Source organism: Oncorhynchus gorbuscha, linkage group LG01, assembly GCF_021184085.1.
Source record: "Oncorhynchus gorbuscha isolate QuinsamMale2020 ecotype Even-year linkage group LG01, OgorEven_v1.0, whole genome shotgun sequence".
Taxonomy (NCBI): Eukaryota; Metazoa; Chordata; class Actinopteri; order Salmoniformes; family Salmonidae; genus Oncorhynchus; species Oncorhynchus gorbuscha.
The window spans coordinates 41,877,857-41,896,088 of NC_060173.1; the positions used below are offsets into that span (position 1 = coordinate 41,877,857).

At 41.5% G+C, this 18,232-nt stretch overlaps 2 protein-coding genes and 1 long non-coding RNA gene across 15 annotated transcripts in view; 1 reads left to right on the forward strand and 2 right to left on the reverse strand.

Moving 5' to 3' along the window:
• Nucleotides 1-13,378, reverse strand: part of vps9d1 (VPS9 domain containing 1) — a 26,255-nt gene extending 12,877 nt beyond the window's left edge. For 2 of the 3 annotated variants that reach the window (XM_046352853.1, XM_046352861.1), the window contains exons 1-5: nucleotides 12,854-13,377; nucleotides 5,031-5,103; nucleotides 4,638-4,832; nucleotides 4,392-4,554; nucleotides 1,752-1,866 (exon numbers count right to left, since the gene is read on the reverse strand). In XM_046352853.1, the coding sequence (XP_046208809.1) occupies nucleotides 1,752-1,866; nucleotides 4,392-4,554; nucleotides 4,638-4,832; nucleotides 5,031-5,103; nucleotides 12,854-12,925 (618 nt within the window). In that variant the 5' untranslated portion in view covers nucleotides 12,926-13,377. Of the gene's footprint in view, nucleotides 1-1,751; nucleotides 1,867-4,391; nucleotides 4,555-4,637; nucleotides 4,833-5,030; nucleotides 5,104-12,853 lie in introns of all 3 variants that reach the window. The other variant, XM_046352869.1, reaches the window with a different exon arrangement.
• Nucleotides 10,276-17,256, forward strand: LOC124037805. Of its 9 annotated transcripts, none has more exons than XR_006839238.1 (4): nucleotides 10,276-10,293; nucleotides 13,698-14,168; nucleotides 14,306-15,931; nucleotides 16,139-17,256. It is a non-coding gene; the product is annotated as an uncharacterized LOC124037805 (long non-coding RNA). The 9 variants fall into 9 exon arrangements; XR_006839242.1 differs by lacking the exon at nucleotides 10,276-10,293 and having other exon boundaries at nucleotides 12,757-14,168; nucleotides 14,306-14,890; nucleotides 14,980-15,931; XR_006839240.1 differs by lacking the exon at nucleotides 10,276-10,293 and having other exon boundaries at nucleotides 12,757-14,168; nucleotides 14,306-14,652; nucleotides 14,831-15,931.
• LOC124037776 (Fanconi anemia group A protein-like) overlaps nucleotides 16,972-18,232 on the reverse strand; it is a 29,076-nt gene continuing 27,815 nt past the window's right edge. Inside the window, exon 41 of one of the 3 annotated variants that reach the window (XM_046352838.1) lies at nucleotides 16,972-18,012. In XM_046352838.1, the coding sequence (XP_046208794.1) occupies nucleotides 17,914-18,012 (99 nt within the window). In that variant the 3' untranslated portion in view covers nucleotides 16,972-17,913. The remainder of the gene's footprint in view (nucleotides 18,013-18,232) is intronic. The other 2 variants (XM_046352820.1, XM_046352829.1) reach the window with 2 other exon arrangements.

The window sequence follows — 18,232 nt, forward strand, 5'->3', positions numbered from 1 at the left end:
TTGCCCAGTACATCACTGGGGCCGAGCTTCCTGTCATCCAGAACCCCTATACCAGACGGTGTCAGAGGAAGGCCCTAAAGGTTTTCCAAGACTCCAGCCACCCTACTCCTGCTACTGTTAATTTTCTGTTATTGTGGATTATTCACTTTATTCCTAGTTGTACAGTACCAGTAAAAAGTTGACACGCCTGCTCATTTCAGGGTTAACTTTTTCTGTTTTCTCCATTGTAGAATAATAGTGAAGACATCAAAACTATGAAATAACACATATGGAATCATGTAATAACTAAAAAAAAGAAGAAAAAAAAGTGTTAAACAAATCAAAATATATTTTATATTTGAGATTCTTCAAAGTAATCAAACTGTTGCCTTGATGACAGCTTTGCACACTGATGTCTACACTATTATTTTACAATGTAGTTACTTTAAATATTTGTGTATGCTAATTTCTTTCATATTTTCTCTTTTTATCGACTATTTAGAACATACAATATACTTGCAGTGAAGCCGCTCAACAACTACATCACATTAGTCATCTAACAGACTCGCATCCGGAGTGACACACAGAAGCAACAAGGGTCAATGCCCTGCTCAAGGGCACATCGACGGATCTCCCACAAGTTCAAAAATGGGGATCCGAATCAGCGATCCATCAGCCACTGGCCCAAGCTCCCAACCGCCAGCCCTCCAAGATTCCCACCCCCACAGTTCCTCAAGAGCTGCCCCTCAACCATCCAAGACCCCCACCACCACCCCGAGAATGTTTAAAAAAATATATATACATAATTCCATTCCCCACCCCCAAGACCCCCCAAATGTACCAAAAACAAACTAAATGAACAAAAGACAACGAGAAAGGAAAACAACAATGCAAAAAACTTGTCCAAACTTTTGACTGGTACTGTATGTACACATCTACTCAATTACCTTGTATCCCTGCACATCCTGACTCAGTACTGGTACCCTGTGTATGTAGCCAAGTTATCGTTACTCATTGTTTATGTATTATTACTTTTCTAATATTTCTCTCTCTGCATTGTTGGGAAGGGCCCGTAAGTCTACACCCATTGTTTACGAAGCATGTGACAAATAAAATTGGATTTGATTGAGCCGAGAATAAAAGCTCTCCATTTCAGATTCTGATCATTTATAGAGCTACAATGCCTTCACCTCCTCCTCTTTTGAGACAAAGGAAATCAAAACAAAACCACTCCTGGTCCCTCTGACTACCTTTCTTAATGCCTCCTTTAACATATTTGTGACCTCAAATTGATAGTTGTTGACAAATTGCACTCCCACCAGAAACCGAAGTTCTCCCGTCTTCCATTCATTCTCAATTAATTAATTCAATCGCGCAGCATCAGAATCAACCTGCACTTCCACCATTTTCCCTCCTGAGCTCTTGTTGGGTCCATCTTTGATTTGATACCAACATCAGGTACTCAAGTGTGTGTGTGCCCGTGCACAATATGTGTAGTGAATATAACAGCTGTGTGGATTTCACAACCTTTCTTCTTTACTTTGGATGACATTTCAATTGTGATAAATTGAGGGTACTTGTTAGTAAACGAGTTAGTAATTTTAATACTGTGTGTCATATTACAGTAGAACAAAGCTAAAAAGACCGTTTGTGATATCCACACAGACGTTATATCCACTACATAAAAGTTTGACACACACACAAACTTTGTTAAACTGAATATGGTGTGTGGTGTCTGTTTGGTAGAAGTGACATAACACACAAACACTGACCAGAGAAGTCTTCTGTGTCCGGGCCTGAGCAGGGGGCAGTCGGGCCAGACGAGCTTCACAATTTGCTTTCAACTTCTGGTTCAACCGTGATGCCTCCTCTATGGGTGTAAGCTCCCTTTCATATACACAAAAACATACAGAAATATTTAGTCACATCTTACCAAAGGTTTAAAAAGTATCAAGACTACAACTGGGGTGGGCACACTATGTGCATTTCAGTTCTGCAGTATTAAAATACTCTGCACTATCCAAGTCTGTTTTTAAGTCATTCATTTAAAAAAAACATAATATACACTGTGTACAAAACATGACGCCTCTTTCCATGACAGACTGACCAGGTAACTCCAAGTGAAAGCTATAATCCCTTGATGTCCCTTGTTAAATCCACTTCAACCAATGTAGATGAAAGGGAGGAGACAAGTTAAAGAGGGAATTCTAAGCCTTGAGACAGTGCCTTCGGAAAGTATACTGACCCCTCGACTTTGCACATTTTGTTATGTTACAGCCTTATTATAAAATGTAATAAATAGTTTCTCCCTCATTCTACACACAATACACCATAATGATGAAGCAAAAACAGGTTTGGAAATGTTTGCTAATTTATATTAAAATTCTAATTAAATACATTTCCATAAGTATTCAGGCCCAATTTGTTGAAGCAACGATTACAGCCTCAAGTCTTCTTGGCAAACCTGTATTTGAGGAGTTTCTCCCATTCTTCTCTGCAGATCCTCTCAAGCTCTGTCAGGTTGGATGGGGAGCGCGGCTGCACATCTATTTAAGTCACTCCAGAGTTGTTTGAACAGGTTCAAGTCCGAGCTCTGGCTGGGTCATCAAGGACATTCAGAGACTTTTCCCGAAACCACTCCTGCCTTGTTTTGGCTGTGTGCATAGGGTGGTTGTCCAGTTGGAAGGTGAACCTTCACCCCAGTCTGAGGTCCTGAGCACTCTGGAGCAGGTTTTCATCAAGGACTTTTTGGCAAACTCCAAGCGGGTTGTCATGTCCCTTTTACTGAGGATTGGTTTCTGTCTGGCCATTCTACTATAAAGGCCTGATTGGTGTGCTGCAGAGATGGGAGAACCTTCCAGAAGGACAACCATCTCCACAGAGGAACTCTAGAGCTCTACCAGAGTGACCATCGAGTTGTTAGTCACTTCCTTGACCAAGGCCCTTCTCCCCCGATTGCTCAGTTTGGCCGGGAGGCCAGTTCTAGGATCAGTCTTGGTGATTCCAAACTTCTTCAGTTTAAGAATGATGGTGACCACTGTGTTCTTGGGGACATTCAATGCTGCAGAAATGTTTTGGTAACATTCCCCAGATCTGTGCCTCGACACAATCCTGTCTCAGAGCTCTATGGACAATTCCTTCAACCTCATGGCTTGGTTTTTGCTCAGACATACACTGTCAACTTTGGGACCTTATATTGACAGGTGTGTGCCTTTCCAAATTATGTCCAATCAATTGAATTTACCACAGTAGAACTGCAATCAAGTTTTGAAACATCTCAAGGATGATCAATCGAAACAGGAGGCACCTGAGCTCAATTTCGAGTCTCATAGCAAAGGGTCTGGATACTTAGGTAAATTAGATGTTTTTCATTTGTAATATATTTGCAAATAAAATACCTAAAGCTGTTTTCGCTTTGCCATTATGTGGTATTGTGTGTAGATTGCTGAGGATTTTTTTTGTTTCCATTTTAGAATAAGGCTGTAATGTAACAAAATGTGTAAAAAAGGGAAGGGGTCTGAATAGTCAGCCGTTTCCCATGTGTATCAAGAATGATCCACCACCCAAAGGACATCCAGCCAACTTGACAACTGTGGGAAGCATTGGAGTCAACAATGGCCAGCATCCCTGTGGAACGCTAGACACCTTGTGGAGTCCGTACCCCGACAAATTGAGGCTGTTCTGAGGGAAAAGGAGGGTGCAACTCAATATTAGGAAGGTGTTCCTACTGTTTTGTGCACTCAGTGTATCTGCAATAATAGTGGAATTTTATTCACAAAACAAATATTTTGGAACGATACAAAATTGCATTCTGATGGTGCAGCCTTCCTAATTGACAACAAAAGACGTTGTCAAATTGGAAAGCTGCACCCTCCCTTCAGTGTCTCATGGAGGCTTGGTAATCTCCTCAGGAGCAGAATAAACAATGGTAGACTTGGGTAGTAGAATTCGCTCTGCCATTTCCTGGTTTTAATAAGGTCAGTTTGTGACAAAACAAGCAAGTATAGTGTAGAGAATCATTGTACATCTAAACTGATGTGAAACATATTTTAAATAACCAAAAATATTGTATTTTCAGATGTTTGAAACTGGTGTTCAAAACCGAGAGTAAAAAGATGAAAAAACGTGGGGGAGGGGAGTAAAGCTAGCAGGGGGAGAATTGTTTGAATTCAGGCTGTTGTTGCAATTCGCTTAGTTTCCACAAGGGGCCACATTCTACATGTATATTACTTAATCACCTGCCTCTTTCACAATGTAAAAAAGTTCTAAATTGACAACCATTCTCCAATTGACTTCTGACGAAGGCGTCTCATGAATACTGTAAACAGAGTCCTTCTGCTGTCACTGAAGGGCTATTTATATTTCCCATTTGCACCCCGATTGTTTAGTCCTCAGTTTCTATGATAACTCACTTCCTGGTGTCCTGTGACTCCACTGTCTGCAACCTCTGGAAGACTTCTGGGGGCAGGAAGAGGGAGACCACCCCTCCACCCTCAGAGAGAACTCTGCGGTGTCCAGGCCTGGGGTTATATTTAGGTCCCGAGTCAATAATCTTCTCTTGTGGTTGTGGCAAAACTAGAGGAGGGACAGGAGGATGATACATTCTGGGAAAAAGTCATATGAAAAACATAACAAAATTTGAGGATAAATATATTTACCAATCTTTCCAGGGTTTACTGCAACAGATGGGGCTACGGCTGTGGTCAGGCTGAGTGCTGCTGAGTTGGTTGGTGTGGTGGTGGAAGAGGGAGGGGTTTCATCTCTCTTTCCTATGAAGGACTTGACTCTCTCCAAACACTGCTCAGCTAGCCTCAACATCTTTTCCACCTCTACTGCTACCATCTCCTCCTCCTCTGGGTGAGGAAAGAGAAAATAAAATAGCAGTTAGTGAAGAAATGATAAATAAACACAGCCATTAAGATGTAGTTGCAGTCCCATCTTGAAAGCATCACAACAACTCATTTACAGAGCACATCTTGAATGAAAGGAGATGTATGAACTGTCCTTTATTTAGTTTTGCATAATGGAATATAGTCCAGGTCTCATCTTACTCCTTGATTCAGCATCCTCCAGAAGTGCGTGGGAGATGAAATTGATACTCCTCAAGTATTCACAGTAAGCTTCCTAGAGAGAAAAAGTCAGCTGTAAACTTCCAACAGTTGAAACATAATAGCATTAAAACATATAGATAGAACATGATCACATAATACCAACAGGGCAACTACCGTAACAAATGATATCGCAGCAGTTACATTTTTTTATTTTACAGTCATGATGACAGGGAAAAAAATTGTTACATGTTGCCACTGCAGAGAAGGGTGTGATTGCAGCCCGCAATTACCTGTGCAGTTCGATCCACCATAATAATTTTGCAGACCATAATTAATCTACTTACATTTAAATTATATTACTATAAAACTATATTATAATTTCCAACATTTGGTCGGCCATTTATTTGTCAACTATAGTGTGATACATGCAGCGTCTCTTTTGTCATAACTTGTTGGCCTAGAACAGTGGTTCCCAAACTTTTTATAGTCCCGTACCCCTTCAAACATTCAACCTCCAGCTGCGTACCCCCTCTAGCACCAGGGTCAGCGCACTCAAATGTTTTTTTTTTTTACCAACATTGCCGGCCTGACACACACACACACACTATACGATACATTTATTAAACATAAGAATGAGGGTGAGTTTGTCACTTCCCACGAGCCGGGTTGTGATGACAAAGAGCTCTTATAGGACCAGGTAACAAAAAATAATCAATAATTTTGCTCTTTATTTAACCATCTTACATATAAAACCTTATTGGTTCATCGGAAATTGTGAATAACTCACTACAGGTTAATGAGAAGGGTGTGCTTGAAAGGATGCACATAACTCTGCAATGTTGGGTTGAATTGGAGAGTCTAAGTCTTAAATAATTTTCCACACACAGTCTGTGCCTGTATTTGGTTGTCATGCGAGAATCCACTCTCACATAGGTACGTGGTTGCAAAGGGCATCAGTGTCTTAACAGCATGATTTGCAAAGGCAGGATACTCTGGGTGCAGCCCAATCCAGAAATCTGGTAGTGTCTTCTGATTAAATTCAATTGTCACAGAACCGCTTGTTGCAATTTCGATGAGGGATAATTGCGCACCCAACTCACTCAGGTGCGTCGCTATGTCACATTTGACATTGTCCGTCAAATGAGTTCATTTGCACACACACAAAAAAAATCATACAATGATGGAAATACCTGTGTGTTGTCCTTGTTAATGCAGACAGAGAAGGGCTCCAACTTCTTAATCATAGTCGCAATTTTGTCCCGCACATTGTATATAGTTGCGGAGAGTCCCTGTAATACTATATTCAGATCATTCAGGCAAGAAAAAACCTCACCCAGATAGGCCCGTCGCGTGAGAAACTCGTCATCATGCAAGCGGTCAGACAAGTGAAAATGGCCAGTAAAAAAAATGTTAAGCTCATCTTTCAATTAAAAAAAGAAATGTATGCGTTATATGGTCAGTGCCTATAGTGCAGTGCAAACAATACACAAGAGTTCAGGGGTCTTGCTTTAACAAAGTTAACCACTTTCACTGTAGTGTCCAAAACATCTTTCAAGCATTCCCTTGGCAGCAAGAGCCTCTCAGTGGAAGCTGCAGTGTACCCAAGTGGTGTCGGGAGCAACTGCTTGCACACGCGTTACCACTTCACTATGTATCCCTGTCATGGCTCCCGACGCCACTTGGGTACACTACAGCATCCGCCGAGAGGCTCTTGCTGCCAAGGGAATGCCTGACAACTTGTTTGAAAATGTGAAGAACACTATTTTTAATTTTTAATGGGAATCACATTTTTATTTGGCGTACCCCCGACAGCATTGCACGTACCCATACCCCAGTTTGGGAATACCTGCCCTAGAAGACTAAATAAAGTAGTGCTCACCAGAATAATGTTTTACATCGATAGAAAGAATGCATTAGTAATCTACAGTTAACACCAGTGAAGTTGTCTGTTTAGTTTAGGGACTGGGGAGAAAATGCAATAATTTCAAAATAGTAGAAAGATTATTCCTGTGCAAAATGTTATCCATTTGACTGGTTTTATAGAAATTGCAAAGTGGAGACAAATTACAAGACATTTCTGATAAGAATGCAGTTCATCTTGGGTGCATATTTTGTGGTTGAAATACTGTCTGCAGTTTCAAAGCTAACACATAACCCTCGCATTCGCAATTTCGCAAGAGATGCTGAAAGAAAGAAATCATATTTCTCCACTCCTTTTCCTGAGACAAAATACATTTTTGTTGCATAATTTAACTGTAAGAAATGCATAATTCTGCAGGAACTAATAATATATTACGCTACATGTCAGGTTAACGGCCTACAGTCAGTGTCCATATTTCTGTTACTATTCCATTTAACCCATATACAGTGCATTCGGAAAATATTCAGACCCCTTGACTTTTCCCACATTGTTTCGTTACAGCCTTATTCTGACAAGGATTACATTTTTATTTTTGTCATCAATCTACACTCAATACACCATAATGACATACCTTTTTATTATCTTTGCAAATGTATTAGAAATTAAAAACGGAAATATCACATTTACATAAGTATTCATACCCTTTACTCAGTACTTTGTTGAAGCACCTTCAGCAGTGATTACAGCCTCAAGTCTTCTTGGGTATGACGCTACAATCTTGGCACACCTGCATTTGGAGAGTTTCTCCCATTCTTCTCTGCAGATCCTCTCAAGCTCTGTCAGGTTGGATGGGGAGCCTCGCAAAACAGCTATTTTCAGGTCTCTCCAGCGATGTTCGATCAGGTTCAAGTCCGGTCTCTGGCTGGGCCACTAAAGGACATTCAGAGACGTGTCCCAATGCCACTCCATTGTCTTGGCTGTATGCTTAGGGTCGTTGTCCTGTTGGAAGGTGAACCTTCATCCCAGTCTGAGGTCCTGAGTGCTCTGGAGCAAGTTTTCATCAAGGATATCTTTGTACCTTGCTCTGTTCATCTTTGCCTCAATCCTGACTAGTCTCCCAGTCCCTGCCCCTGAAAAACATCCCCACAGGTTTCCTCCAAGCGTGATACTTGGCATTCAGGCCAAAAAGTTTAACCTTGGTTTCATCAGACCAGAGAACCTTGTTTCTCATGGTCTGAGAGTCCTTTAGGAAAACTCCAAGCGGGCTGTCATGTGCCTTTTACTGTGGAGTGTCTTCTGCCTGGCCACCATAAAGGCCTGATTGGTGAATTGCTGCAGAGATGGTTGTCCTTCTGGAAAGTTCTCCCATCTCCACAGAGGAACTCTGGTCACCCTGACAGAGCTTCATCGGGTTGTTGGTCACCTCCCTGACCAAGGGAAGTGACCAATAAAAATGTATGAAGAAAATAAAAGTTTGTATACATTTTTGAATAAGGCTGTAACATAACAAAATGTGTAAAATGGATCTGAAAACTTTCCGAATGCACTATACTTATGAGGAATATTATGTTCATGGATACAGGGATACTCATGAGCAGGATATCAAAGGTGCATGTAAACAGCTTATCCCGAATAAGCGGGATATGAGCTACTATCCGGAATACTGTGTGCATGCAAACGCGGTCACTGAGTGCTAGCTAGAGCTGCAGAAACTTTACACAGACAGGAGACGGGGTGACCCCGGTACTAGCTAGCTAGGACACCGGTAGACAGTGTCCTTCACCACCAGCTATGCACTGCTTTCCCACAGTTTTGTTAACGTTACATGCCGACCACACCGGACGTGTTGCTTGTGCGAGCATTGCAAAATAAATGTACACATAAGTTATTCAATAATTTCATCCCAAATTGCCCGCAAGAGTCTGCGTAGCCAGGTATCCAGATGCCCTGCAAGTCCTGCCTCATTGGTTTTTAGGCTCATAACCACGTGGGTGATTGAAAGACGAATGAGGTCCACAAAAAAAAAGTGTTACCGAGAGCAATGTGTAATATGGCAAAATTAGCCAACAAGGCATTTGTGGTAAATGCATGGGGGCCATCAATTTTATGCACAGCCGCTATTGCGGTACGGTTCTAGAAACATAAAGCCCTCTACTTTCATATCACATCAAAATAATTTCATGATTAACAGTCGCAGTCGACAGTATTTTTCAGTGACAACACGTTTGTGGCGTCCATCTTCCGTTTACACAAAGATGTTCGAAGACGCAGATAAATAATTAGCACAGGTAGTCGACTGTCTTCCATCTGTTTTCCATAAACAAGTGCTGGAACATGGTTCCTTATTTTTCCAAAACGTTGGCGCAAATGATGTGGTCAAGCACGACTCCAACACCATCATTAAGTTTGCTGACGACACAACAGTGGTAGGCCTAATCACCGCCAACGATGAGACCTGGCAGTGTGGTGCCAGGAGAACAATCTATCTCAATGTGAGCGAGACAAAGGAGCTGATTGTGGACTATAGGAAAAGAAGGGCCGTACAGGCCCCCATTAACATCGATGGGACTGAGCGGATCAAGAGTATCAAGTTCCTTGGTGTCCACATCACCAACAAACTGTCATGGTCCAAACACACAATGACAGTTGTGAAGAGGACACGACAACACCTTTTCCCCCTCAGGAGACTGAAAAGATTTGGCATGGGTCCCCAGATCCTCAAAACATTGTACAGATTCACCATCGAGAGCATCCTAACCTGTTGCATCACCACCTTGTATAACAACTGCTCGGCATCTGACCTTAAGTCGCTACAGAGGATAGTGTGTATGGCCCAGTACATCACTGTCAAAGACTCCAGTCACCCAAGTCATAGACTGTTCTCTCTGGTACCTCATGGCAAGCGGAACCGGAGTGCCAAGTCTAAGACCAGAAGGCTCCTTAACAGCTTCTACCTCCAAGCCATAAGTCTGCTGAATAATATATAATATATGCCATTTAGCAGACGCTTTTATCCAAAGCGACTTACAGTTATGTGTGCATACATTCTACGTATGGGTGGTCCCGGGAATCGAACCCACTACCCTGGCGTTACAAGCGCCATGCTCTACCAACTGAGCTACAGAAGTACCATTAATCCTCCCGGACTACTTACATTTTATACACATTTTATACACAGTTTTCCTGGAAAACTGCCCTTTCCGTCCTCGTGCTAGCTAGCAGTAATCACCACAGCCAATCAGCTCCTTTGTTGTTCAACGCGATGTGCAATTCCATAACGGCTGTTGTGGCTAATGCTAGCTAGCATGGGGATGAAAAGGGCAAACTAGCAGTATTTCAATCTTCTCGATAGAGCAGTGTGGATAAAGGTCAAAGTTGGAGTACAGTGGCATACAGGGTTGGGTAGGTTACTTTCTAAATGTAATCCGTTCCAGTTACCTTTCCAAAATTGTAATTAGTAACATTATGTTATTGAATTTGGGTAATCCAAAAGTTCTGGTTCATTTTCATTACTTTCCCCTTAAGAGGCATTAGAAGACAAATGAAGTTTGCCAATTGAAGAACATTTATTGCAGGATAAATCAATGTTAGAGTTCACATAGCTGGCTATAAATGGATGTTGCATTTTACTTTATGGGGTGGTTATGTAGGCTTGTTCTAACTCATTGCTTTCTACTACAGAAAATAATACAATTAGGTTTTATCTTTATCAAATCAAATGTTATTTGTCACATGCGGAATACAACAGGTGTACAGTGAAATGCTTACTTACAATCCCTTAACCAACAATGCAGTTAAGAGATAAGACTAACAACTAATTTAAGAGCCGCAGTAAATAACAATTGCAGGGCTATATACAGGATGTACCGGTACATTACATTAAAAATCAAAGTCTGTCAGATTTCCAGTCATTCCATTTAATGTAATACCCCTTGACATTCAAGAATAGGACTTGGACATATGGATGTACTGTACCAGTCAAAAGTTTGGACACACCTAATTACTCTAGGGTTTTTATTTTTTACATTGTAGAATAGTGAAGACATAAAACTATGAAATTACACATCATATAGTAACCCCCCCCCCCCCCCCCCCCAAGTGTTAAACAAATCAAAATACATTTTAAATTTGACATTCTTCAAAGTAGACACCCTTTGCCTTGATAACAGTTTTGCACACTTGGCATTCTCTCAACCAGCTTCATTTCAATTATCAGGTGTGCCTTGGCAAAAGTTCATTTGTGGAATTTCTTTCCTTCTTAATGTGTTTGAGCCAATCAGTTGTGTTGTGACAAGGTAAGGGTGGTACACAGAATATAGCCCCCCCAGGAAAGGAAGAACCAGAGTTACCTCTGCTGCAGAGGATAAGTTCATTAGAGTTAACTGCACCTCAGATTGCAGCCCAAATAAATGCTTCACAGAGTTCCAAGTAACAGACACATCTCAACATCAACTGTTCAGAGGAGACTGCATATGAATCATGGTCGAATTTCTGAAAAGAAACCACTACAAAGGACACCAATAAGAATCAGAGACTTGCTTGGGCCAAGAAACAATTGACATTAGACCAGTAGAAATCTGTCCTTTGGTCTGATGAGTCCAAATTGGAGATTTCATCACGGGTGGCTACTTTGAAGAATCTCAAATATACTACATGATTCCATGTGTTATTTCATAGTTTTGATGTCTACTATGTAGAAAATAGTAAAATAAAGAAAAACCCTTGAATGAGTAGGTGTGTCCAAACATTTGACTGGTACTGTGCATATTAGCAAAATTGTTTTACCCGAGCTGAACTCCCTCAAACTTGTTGCAAGAGGTAATTTTTCATTGGATGTCCGCTGGTTGCAAAAAAAAATATTGATAGGCAGCTTTAACTTATTAAATTCAACAATTAGTTAAAAATACCCATATTCATTTATTAACAGCCATCCACAACAACCACAATCTGTAAGGCGCAAATAGCTAAACGAAAGATCAGCAATGTGATTCACATCAATGCACTATGCAGATATTAATAACTTGATATCCATATCGACTGTAAGCCACACCCTTGCCATTGGAAGACATATCTCGGACTGTAGCCGACAAAAGGATATTCCTGCTCATAATCATAGTGGTCTCTGACTTGTGGTCATCCTCGCTATGGCGGAACAAATATTTTTTCCTCAGTGGCGGCAGGTAACCTAGTGGTTAGAGCGTTGGGCCAGTGACCAAAAGGTTGCCAGATCAAATTCCTGAGCTGATAAAGTATAAATCTGTCGTTCTGCCCCTGAACAAGGCAGTTAACCCACTGTTCCTAGGCCGTCATTGTAAATAAGAATTAGTTCTTAACTGACTTGCCGGGTAAAAAAAAAAGGTTAAATAAAATAAAGTAATCTATTTCTTCAAAAGTATCTAATCTGATTACAGGTGTTTTAATGTAACCACAATTGCATTTCCGCCCCATTGCAGCTAGGTGTAAACAAGCAAAAATCTAGGGTCAGGCATTCTAAGCTTCTAGAATGGGCTACAGTAGTGTATGCAAATACATCCGCGTTGCAAAAAGCACCCATCAGTTATCAATCGCATCAGATTACACATACATTTTAAGATAAAACGTTGCACATGTATAATACTACAACGATGGCATAGCCTAAACGGAAGAAAACTCTGATAATACGTTTATTTCCCTTTTGGCCCACATTTCAATCCCATGGACAATTATGGAAATCTATAATATATTTTTGTTTACTTAAACACAAGCAGGAACCAATAGGAAGTTCCTGCAAATGCAGGAATGCCCACAAGCAAGGAAGCTCCGAATTTCAGGCCGCAATCACACACTATAGACTGCAGCTGGCATCGGATAGCCCCGCCTATTTTGTGGTTGTTTACGTCAACGATAAAGCGTATACCTCCTGGCAATATAACTCGTTTGCCACTGAAATTGTAAATCTGTTGAAATATAGACATTATAATACCTTTTCTCGGTTCCCCGCGTCCAGTTGTATAGCCACTTTAGCCATTTTCATGGCATTTTGAAGGGGCTTCATTGCAACGCAGCGCCAACTGCGGCCAATCAACGTTCCGGATATGCACTCCGGTCTGGTGGTTCTTTGATGTTTATTATTTTCGTACTACTTCCGGGTTTTGTTGTTTACAATATAAACCGTTACCAGTTCGTGCTTAACGATATTGTGTTATTGTTTAAAAGACTGTATATTTTACTAAACCACCAACGAAGTGGTTAAACTACATATGACTGATAGAATTTGAAGCGAATAGTGTTCTCATTGGAAGTCGCAGCTGCAGCTTTCAAACCAACTTTGGTAAAAAACAGCTTTCTGAATAGCTCCCATTTAAGGCTCAAGTTACTTTGAAAGCTACTGCTACATTATATTGATAGGATTTTCCTTTGGATCCTCCGTATTCTCTTAGGACTGTGTTATGAAGAAGAGAGTGAGGCGTGCGCGGTTTTCCGATGTGGCAGCAGGACAGAGAAGCCAGACTCAGTTAGTTGTCGGGGTCAAGAAACATTTTGGGCGGCGAGGAAGAACCAATAATAATGCTGCAAAGATAACTTCACCATCAGTGACAGATCTACAATTTTACAATTGAGCACAGCAGTGTCAGCTGTGGCGACAGAAGGGGAGGAGCGGCCACAGCATAGATCAAAGAAATCCTGTGATTCCCCTTCAAAATTCTTGACAAGCAGTCTAGATTTTGAGGTCAATGATTGGTTGTCAGGTGTTTTACCTCCATAAGGTAAAGTATCAGCTGTTAAACGTTCTCAAATGCAACCTACTTCCTTGTCTGATCCTACAGGTATGGGCAGACTCAGCACTACATTCTGTCATGGAAAGTTCTCACCTCGGAGGCTGCGGCATGCCTTCGACAAGTGGCCAGGGGATCCAGACAGAGCCAGCCCAGTCGCCACTGTTTTTATACATAGACTTTCAGGGCCTAGTTGGAGTGCCACTTAACCGTGGTCCACGTCACTCAGTTTGTCTGCAAGACCTGCCACACAAAATGCTACAAGTGCCACACAATACTGCTCATATTTATGCAGAGGGTTAATATCTTGCCCTCTGTGAATGTGGGCACCAGAGACAGGTGAGAAACTGCAAGCAACTGTAATGTCACAATGTTGAGAGCGGCAATTGCAAAACGAGGGTCAGCAATGAGCTAGTCTGCAAATCTGGCCCAAAACAGCAGTGAAACCATAACATGATATTGATTTTGGTTTCAGGAAGAGTTCAGAGGGCTCTCAATGAACGGTGGACCCCATCTTCTTGTGTAAGTGGATACATTCCATCAGGACAAGATGATTACCAGATTTTGATAGGCAGAGATGGCTTTCATGTTTATAACCACTGTTACCAATTGTCCCATTTCTTTTACCTCCAACCTGACAACCACCTTTCCTTTACCAGCACCCTCCATCCCAAGTGTCTCCACAGCCTGGTGTCCTGGGCTCACCACCATGCAGAGGACTGCTGCTCTTGCCCTGAGCTGAAAGAAGTGCTGGAGAGGCAGTGCTGGGGCTCAGTAAGTGCACGCTAGGGGTGTGTGGATGAACATAGTTACGGAATGGACACACAGGCCACAAAGCCCAGAGCAAACCCTGGACACACTGAGAGTGATCCCCTACTGGAAGGTGAGGAGCAGCTTCGAGGGAACCAACACCCTGTCAACACCACCATGTCCCAGCCCAGTACAGCTGCCACCCCCCAGACTCAGAGCGCCGTCCACACTGATGCTACCACCACCAGTGCAGATGGTCAGACAGCTTTTGGTACCTCCAAAGTTACCCTGGAAACAGAACACTCAGTATTTAATTTCAGTGTTTACTGAAGTATGGTCTTGACTGCATTGAAATGTATGGCTCTTTGCAGGTGGTTACCATCTTATTGTCTGTTGCCAGTCCAAATTAATGTGTTTGACCCTCTTGTCCCTAGAATTTCTCTTTGGTGAGGAGACACCCTCTCCTGCATCAGCCCTGCTCATAGACAGGCCAGGTGAATCAACAATGAAAAACATGATTCAAGTTATACAGTGCTGGAAAGTTAAGATTGGTTAAACTATAAGCTGTTGTCTCAAATCTTAGGAACGTGTCCAGCAAGGATGTGTTTGAAGAGAAAAGGAAAAGTGTATCCTCTGAATTATTTGAGCCATACCTAGAGAAGGAGTGAGTGGATTGATGTGGGTTCCAGCCAGAGGTGACATGCCCATAGGGGGCACAAGCCACCTAGCAATTTTATGAAGCTGACTTTAGCTAGCCCAGAAAGGCTCCCAACCTCAACTAGCTACCAAGATGCCATTTCAGTCTATCAATCAAGTTAAGAGTAGCTAGCTTGTCTATCTTAACTGGCATGCCTATAAAAGCAAGCAATAGCTAAATGTACTGAATAAGACTGACATTCTTTTCAGAATTTAGCAGAGAAGCATATTTCGTTTTGTAGTTTTTTTTTTACCCAGGATACAGACAGCTCAAGAGGTATGCTTAGCTATGCAGATAAATATACATTTTTCTTTACAAAGAATTAAGCATTTTGAGTGCATGATGCCCCTGGTTCTAGCTATTTTGCATATCAAACCAAAATTATACATAACACATCAGTGGACAGAAAGATCTCTAATTACTAGCGGAAAAAGGGCAACGTGGCTTTATCTTAAGTGTTTTCTTCCTTTTCCCATGCCCTGCAGAATTGCTTCCCCGAAGAAGAGAACCAGAATAAAAGAAGCAATTGGACTGAGGTGTAGTATCCCATGTTTGTTTTTGGTTTTCAGAGAGGAGATGCCCAATCTACAAATGTCCGTAACCAGGCTGCTTATCTGTAATAAAAAGTCCTCCTTACAGCACTGTTAATTCTCTTATGACAATGAACAGTTCTGTTTGTACATTACCGTTTTGTGAGTGCGGTAGTGTCTCGGGTACAGAAACACTTTAAGGAGTACTATGAAGAGGTCTGCAAGTGGCCCTGCCCTCACCATAGGCTGCAACAAGGTCTTCATCATTGACTGCTATCTGCAGCGACACGTCCAACTCATTCACACAGGTAGGTTTGGACTGGACACAGCGCTTTTACTGGAGACAGAGATATGCGTCTGTCCCAAAAGGTGTCCTAGTTCTAATATTGTGAACTACTTTAGAAAGCCTGATTGGTCACCTGATCAAAAGTAATGCACTATGAAGGGAATAGGTTGCCATTTGGGATGCTACCAGAGTGTGTTGGTATTAAGTTAGATCATTTTCCTTTTTATAGTTGGGGAACTACATCTGTGACCAATGTGGTCAGACCTTCAAGCAGAGGAAATACCTGTCTGCACCAGATGTGCCACTCAGGGGGTTAAGCCACTACAGGGGGAGAGATTAAGCTCATATCAGGTGGCAAAGTTCTGCTGAATTGTGTTGTGAGGGGCTCAAGTACTGGTGAGTCTGTCAGGATTTAGCCAAGCCTTTGATTATGTGGTATGATTTGGGTGAGTCTGTAATAATGGAAGGGATGCATAGGGGCACAAGAATGCAAGCTTGTATTTGGCACCCTCACTAAGCCTTTGTCTACTTTAAGATGACCAAACAAGGCAGAGGCTGATCTGGAATTTGCATGTGACCTATGTGGGAGCGCTTTGAGAAGGCCCACAACCTCAACAGCCACGGTGCCTCCCCTCACACTAGCAGCTGTCAGAGGAAACATTGACAGCCCCTCCAACAACCAACCATCAGAGACTGGGGATCTGAACCCATACACCGGTTGATAGACTTGATTAGGTCCGTGACCGACAAGGAGCTGCAAAGAACACAACGTCCCTTGAGCCTCTATAAGGAGTCTGGTATAGAATGGTCATGGGTACAATGACTAATTGAACAGGACATGGAATCACTAGTCACTTTTAATGTTTGTACTGTTGTACTCATTTCAATTGTATATACTGTATTCTAGTCAATGCCACTCAGACATTGCTAGTCCTAATTTATATATTTCTTAATTCCATAATTTTACTTTTAGATGTGTGAATTGTTGAAGTATTAGATACTACTACACAAGCATTTCACTATACCTGCAATAACATCAGCTAAATATGTGTGAGACCAATAACATTTGATTTGACTTGTACTGTTCATGCTCTAAACCAGGAATAGGCAACTGACTGGGACCACAGAAAAATAAACTCATCAGTGGTGTAAAGTAAAAATACTTAAGTACTACTTAAGTTGTTTTTGGGTGGTATCTGTACTTTACTATTTATATTTGACAACTTTTACTTCACTACATTCCTAAAGAACATGTACTTTTTACTCCATTTTCCTCAACACATTTTGAATGCCATCTGGTTTATTTTTACTTTTGATACTTAGGTATATTTAAAACCAAATACTGGGTGACTGACTTGAGTAATTTTCTATTAAATGCAAAAAATAGAAGTTACTTTTGTCCATTTTGCCATGGGGCAACAAAATCAGTGGCCCCCCGGTCAGTAAATTGACCATGATTGCCAGCACATTTTATTTTTTGCTGACATGGGCTAATTGCGTGACTGATGGGAAACTGCTGATGCACAACCAAATTACACTTTGTATAATACTATTCTAACTCGGTATGTTGAGACCCCAACAGTTCCCCCACAACATACTTGATAGTGGAAAATTAATGATGAGAAATTGTGTAGATCAGTGCTTTTTTAAATGAAGTTATTTGATTAAGTTTCTTCCTTACAACATTCATAAGGGCTGGTGAAACTTAGACGGCTATACAAGTGATCAGGCTCTTCTGTGTATAGGTATCTTTCTACAATGCTGAATATACACTGCGCTCCCAAAACCACAATTCCTTCCACACACACAGAATTAAAATACAACTGCCAACCACATAACCTAAAGGCAATATTATATTGTAGCTATTCCAAGTATATTCTTCATTGGAGGACAAAGACGAAGTCCTCTCGCACCCATACTAATCATCTTTATATATCTTGTTCATGAAGGAAGCCAAGTTAGTGTCATTAACAGTCTGGTGTGCCTGTAGCCATATACATCCATTCACAGGAAGTCCAGCTCTGGGCTGAGGCTGGAAGAGCTGAGGTGAAAGACCAGAGCTGCTGCCACCTCCGGGTCCAGATCAACACATAAGGCCTCCAGCTAGGAACAGGAGAGAGAAAAGGTCACAAGTAGGGTATTATGTCATTCAAAAGGAAGTATCAGGGTATATCATTATTTTGAGTTTTGAGAGCCATTGGTAAAAAACAGTCTGATGCGAGGTAAAGCCCAGAAAGAAATCATAGGCTGTAGTTGTGTGATGTTTGTGAAAATCCAATCAAATGTATCATATCCATCTGATTTCAACCCAGTACTACACAAC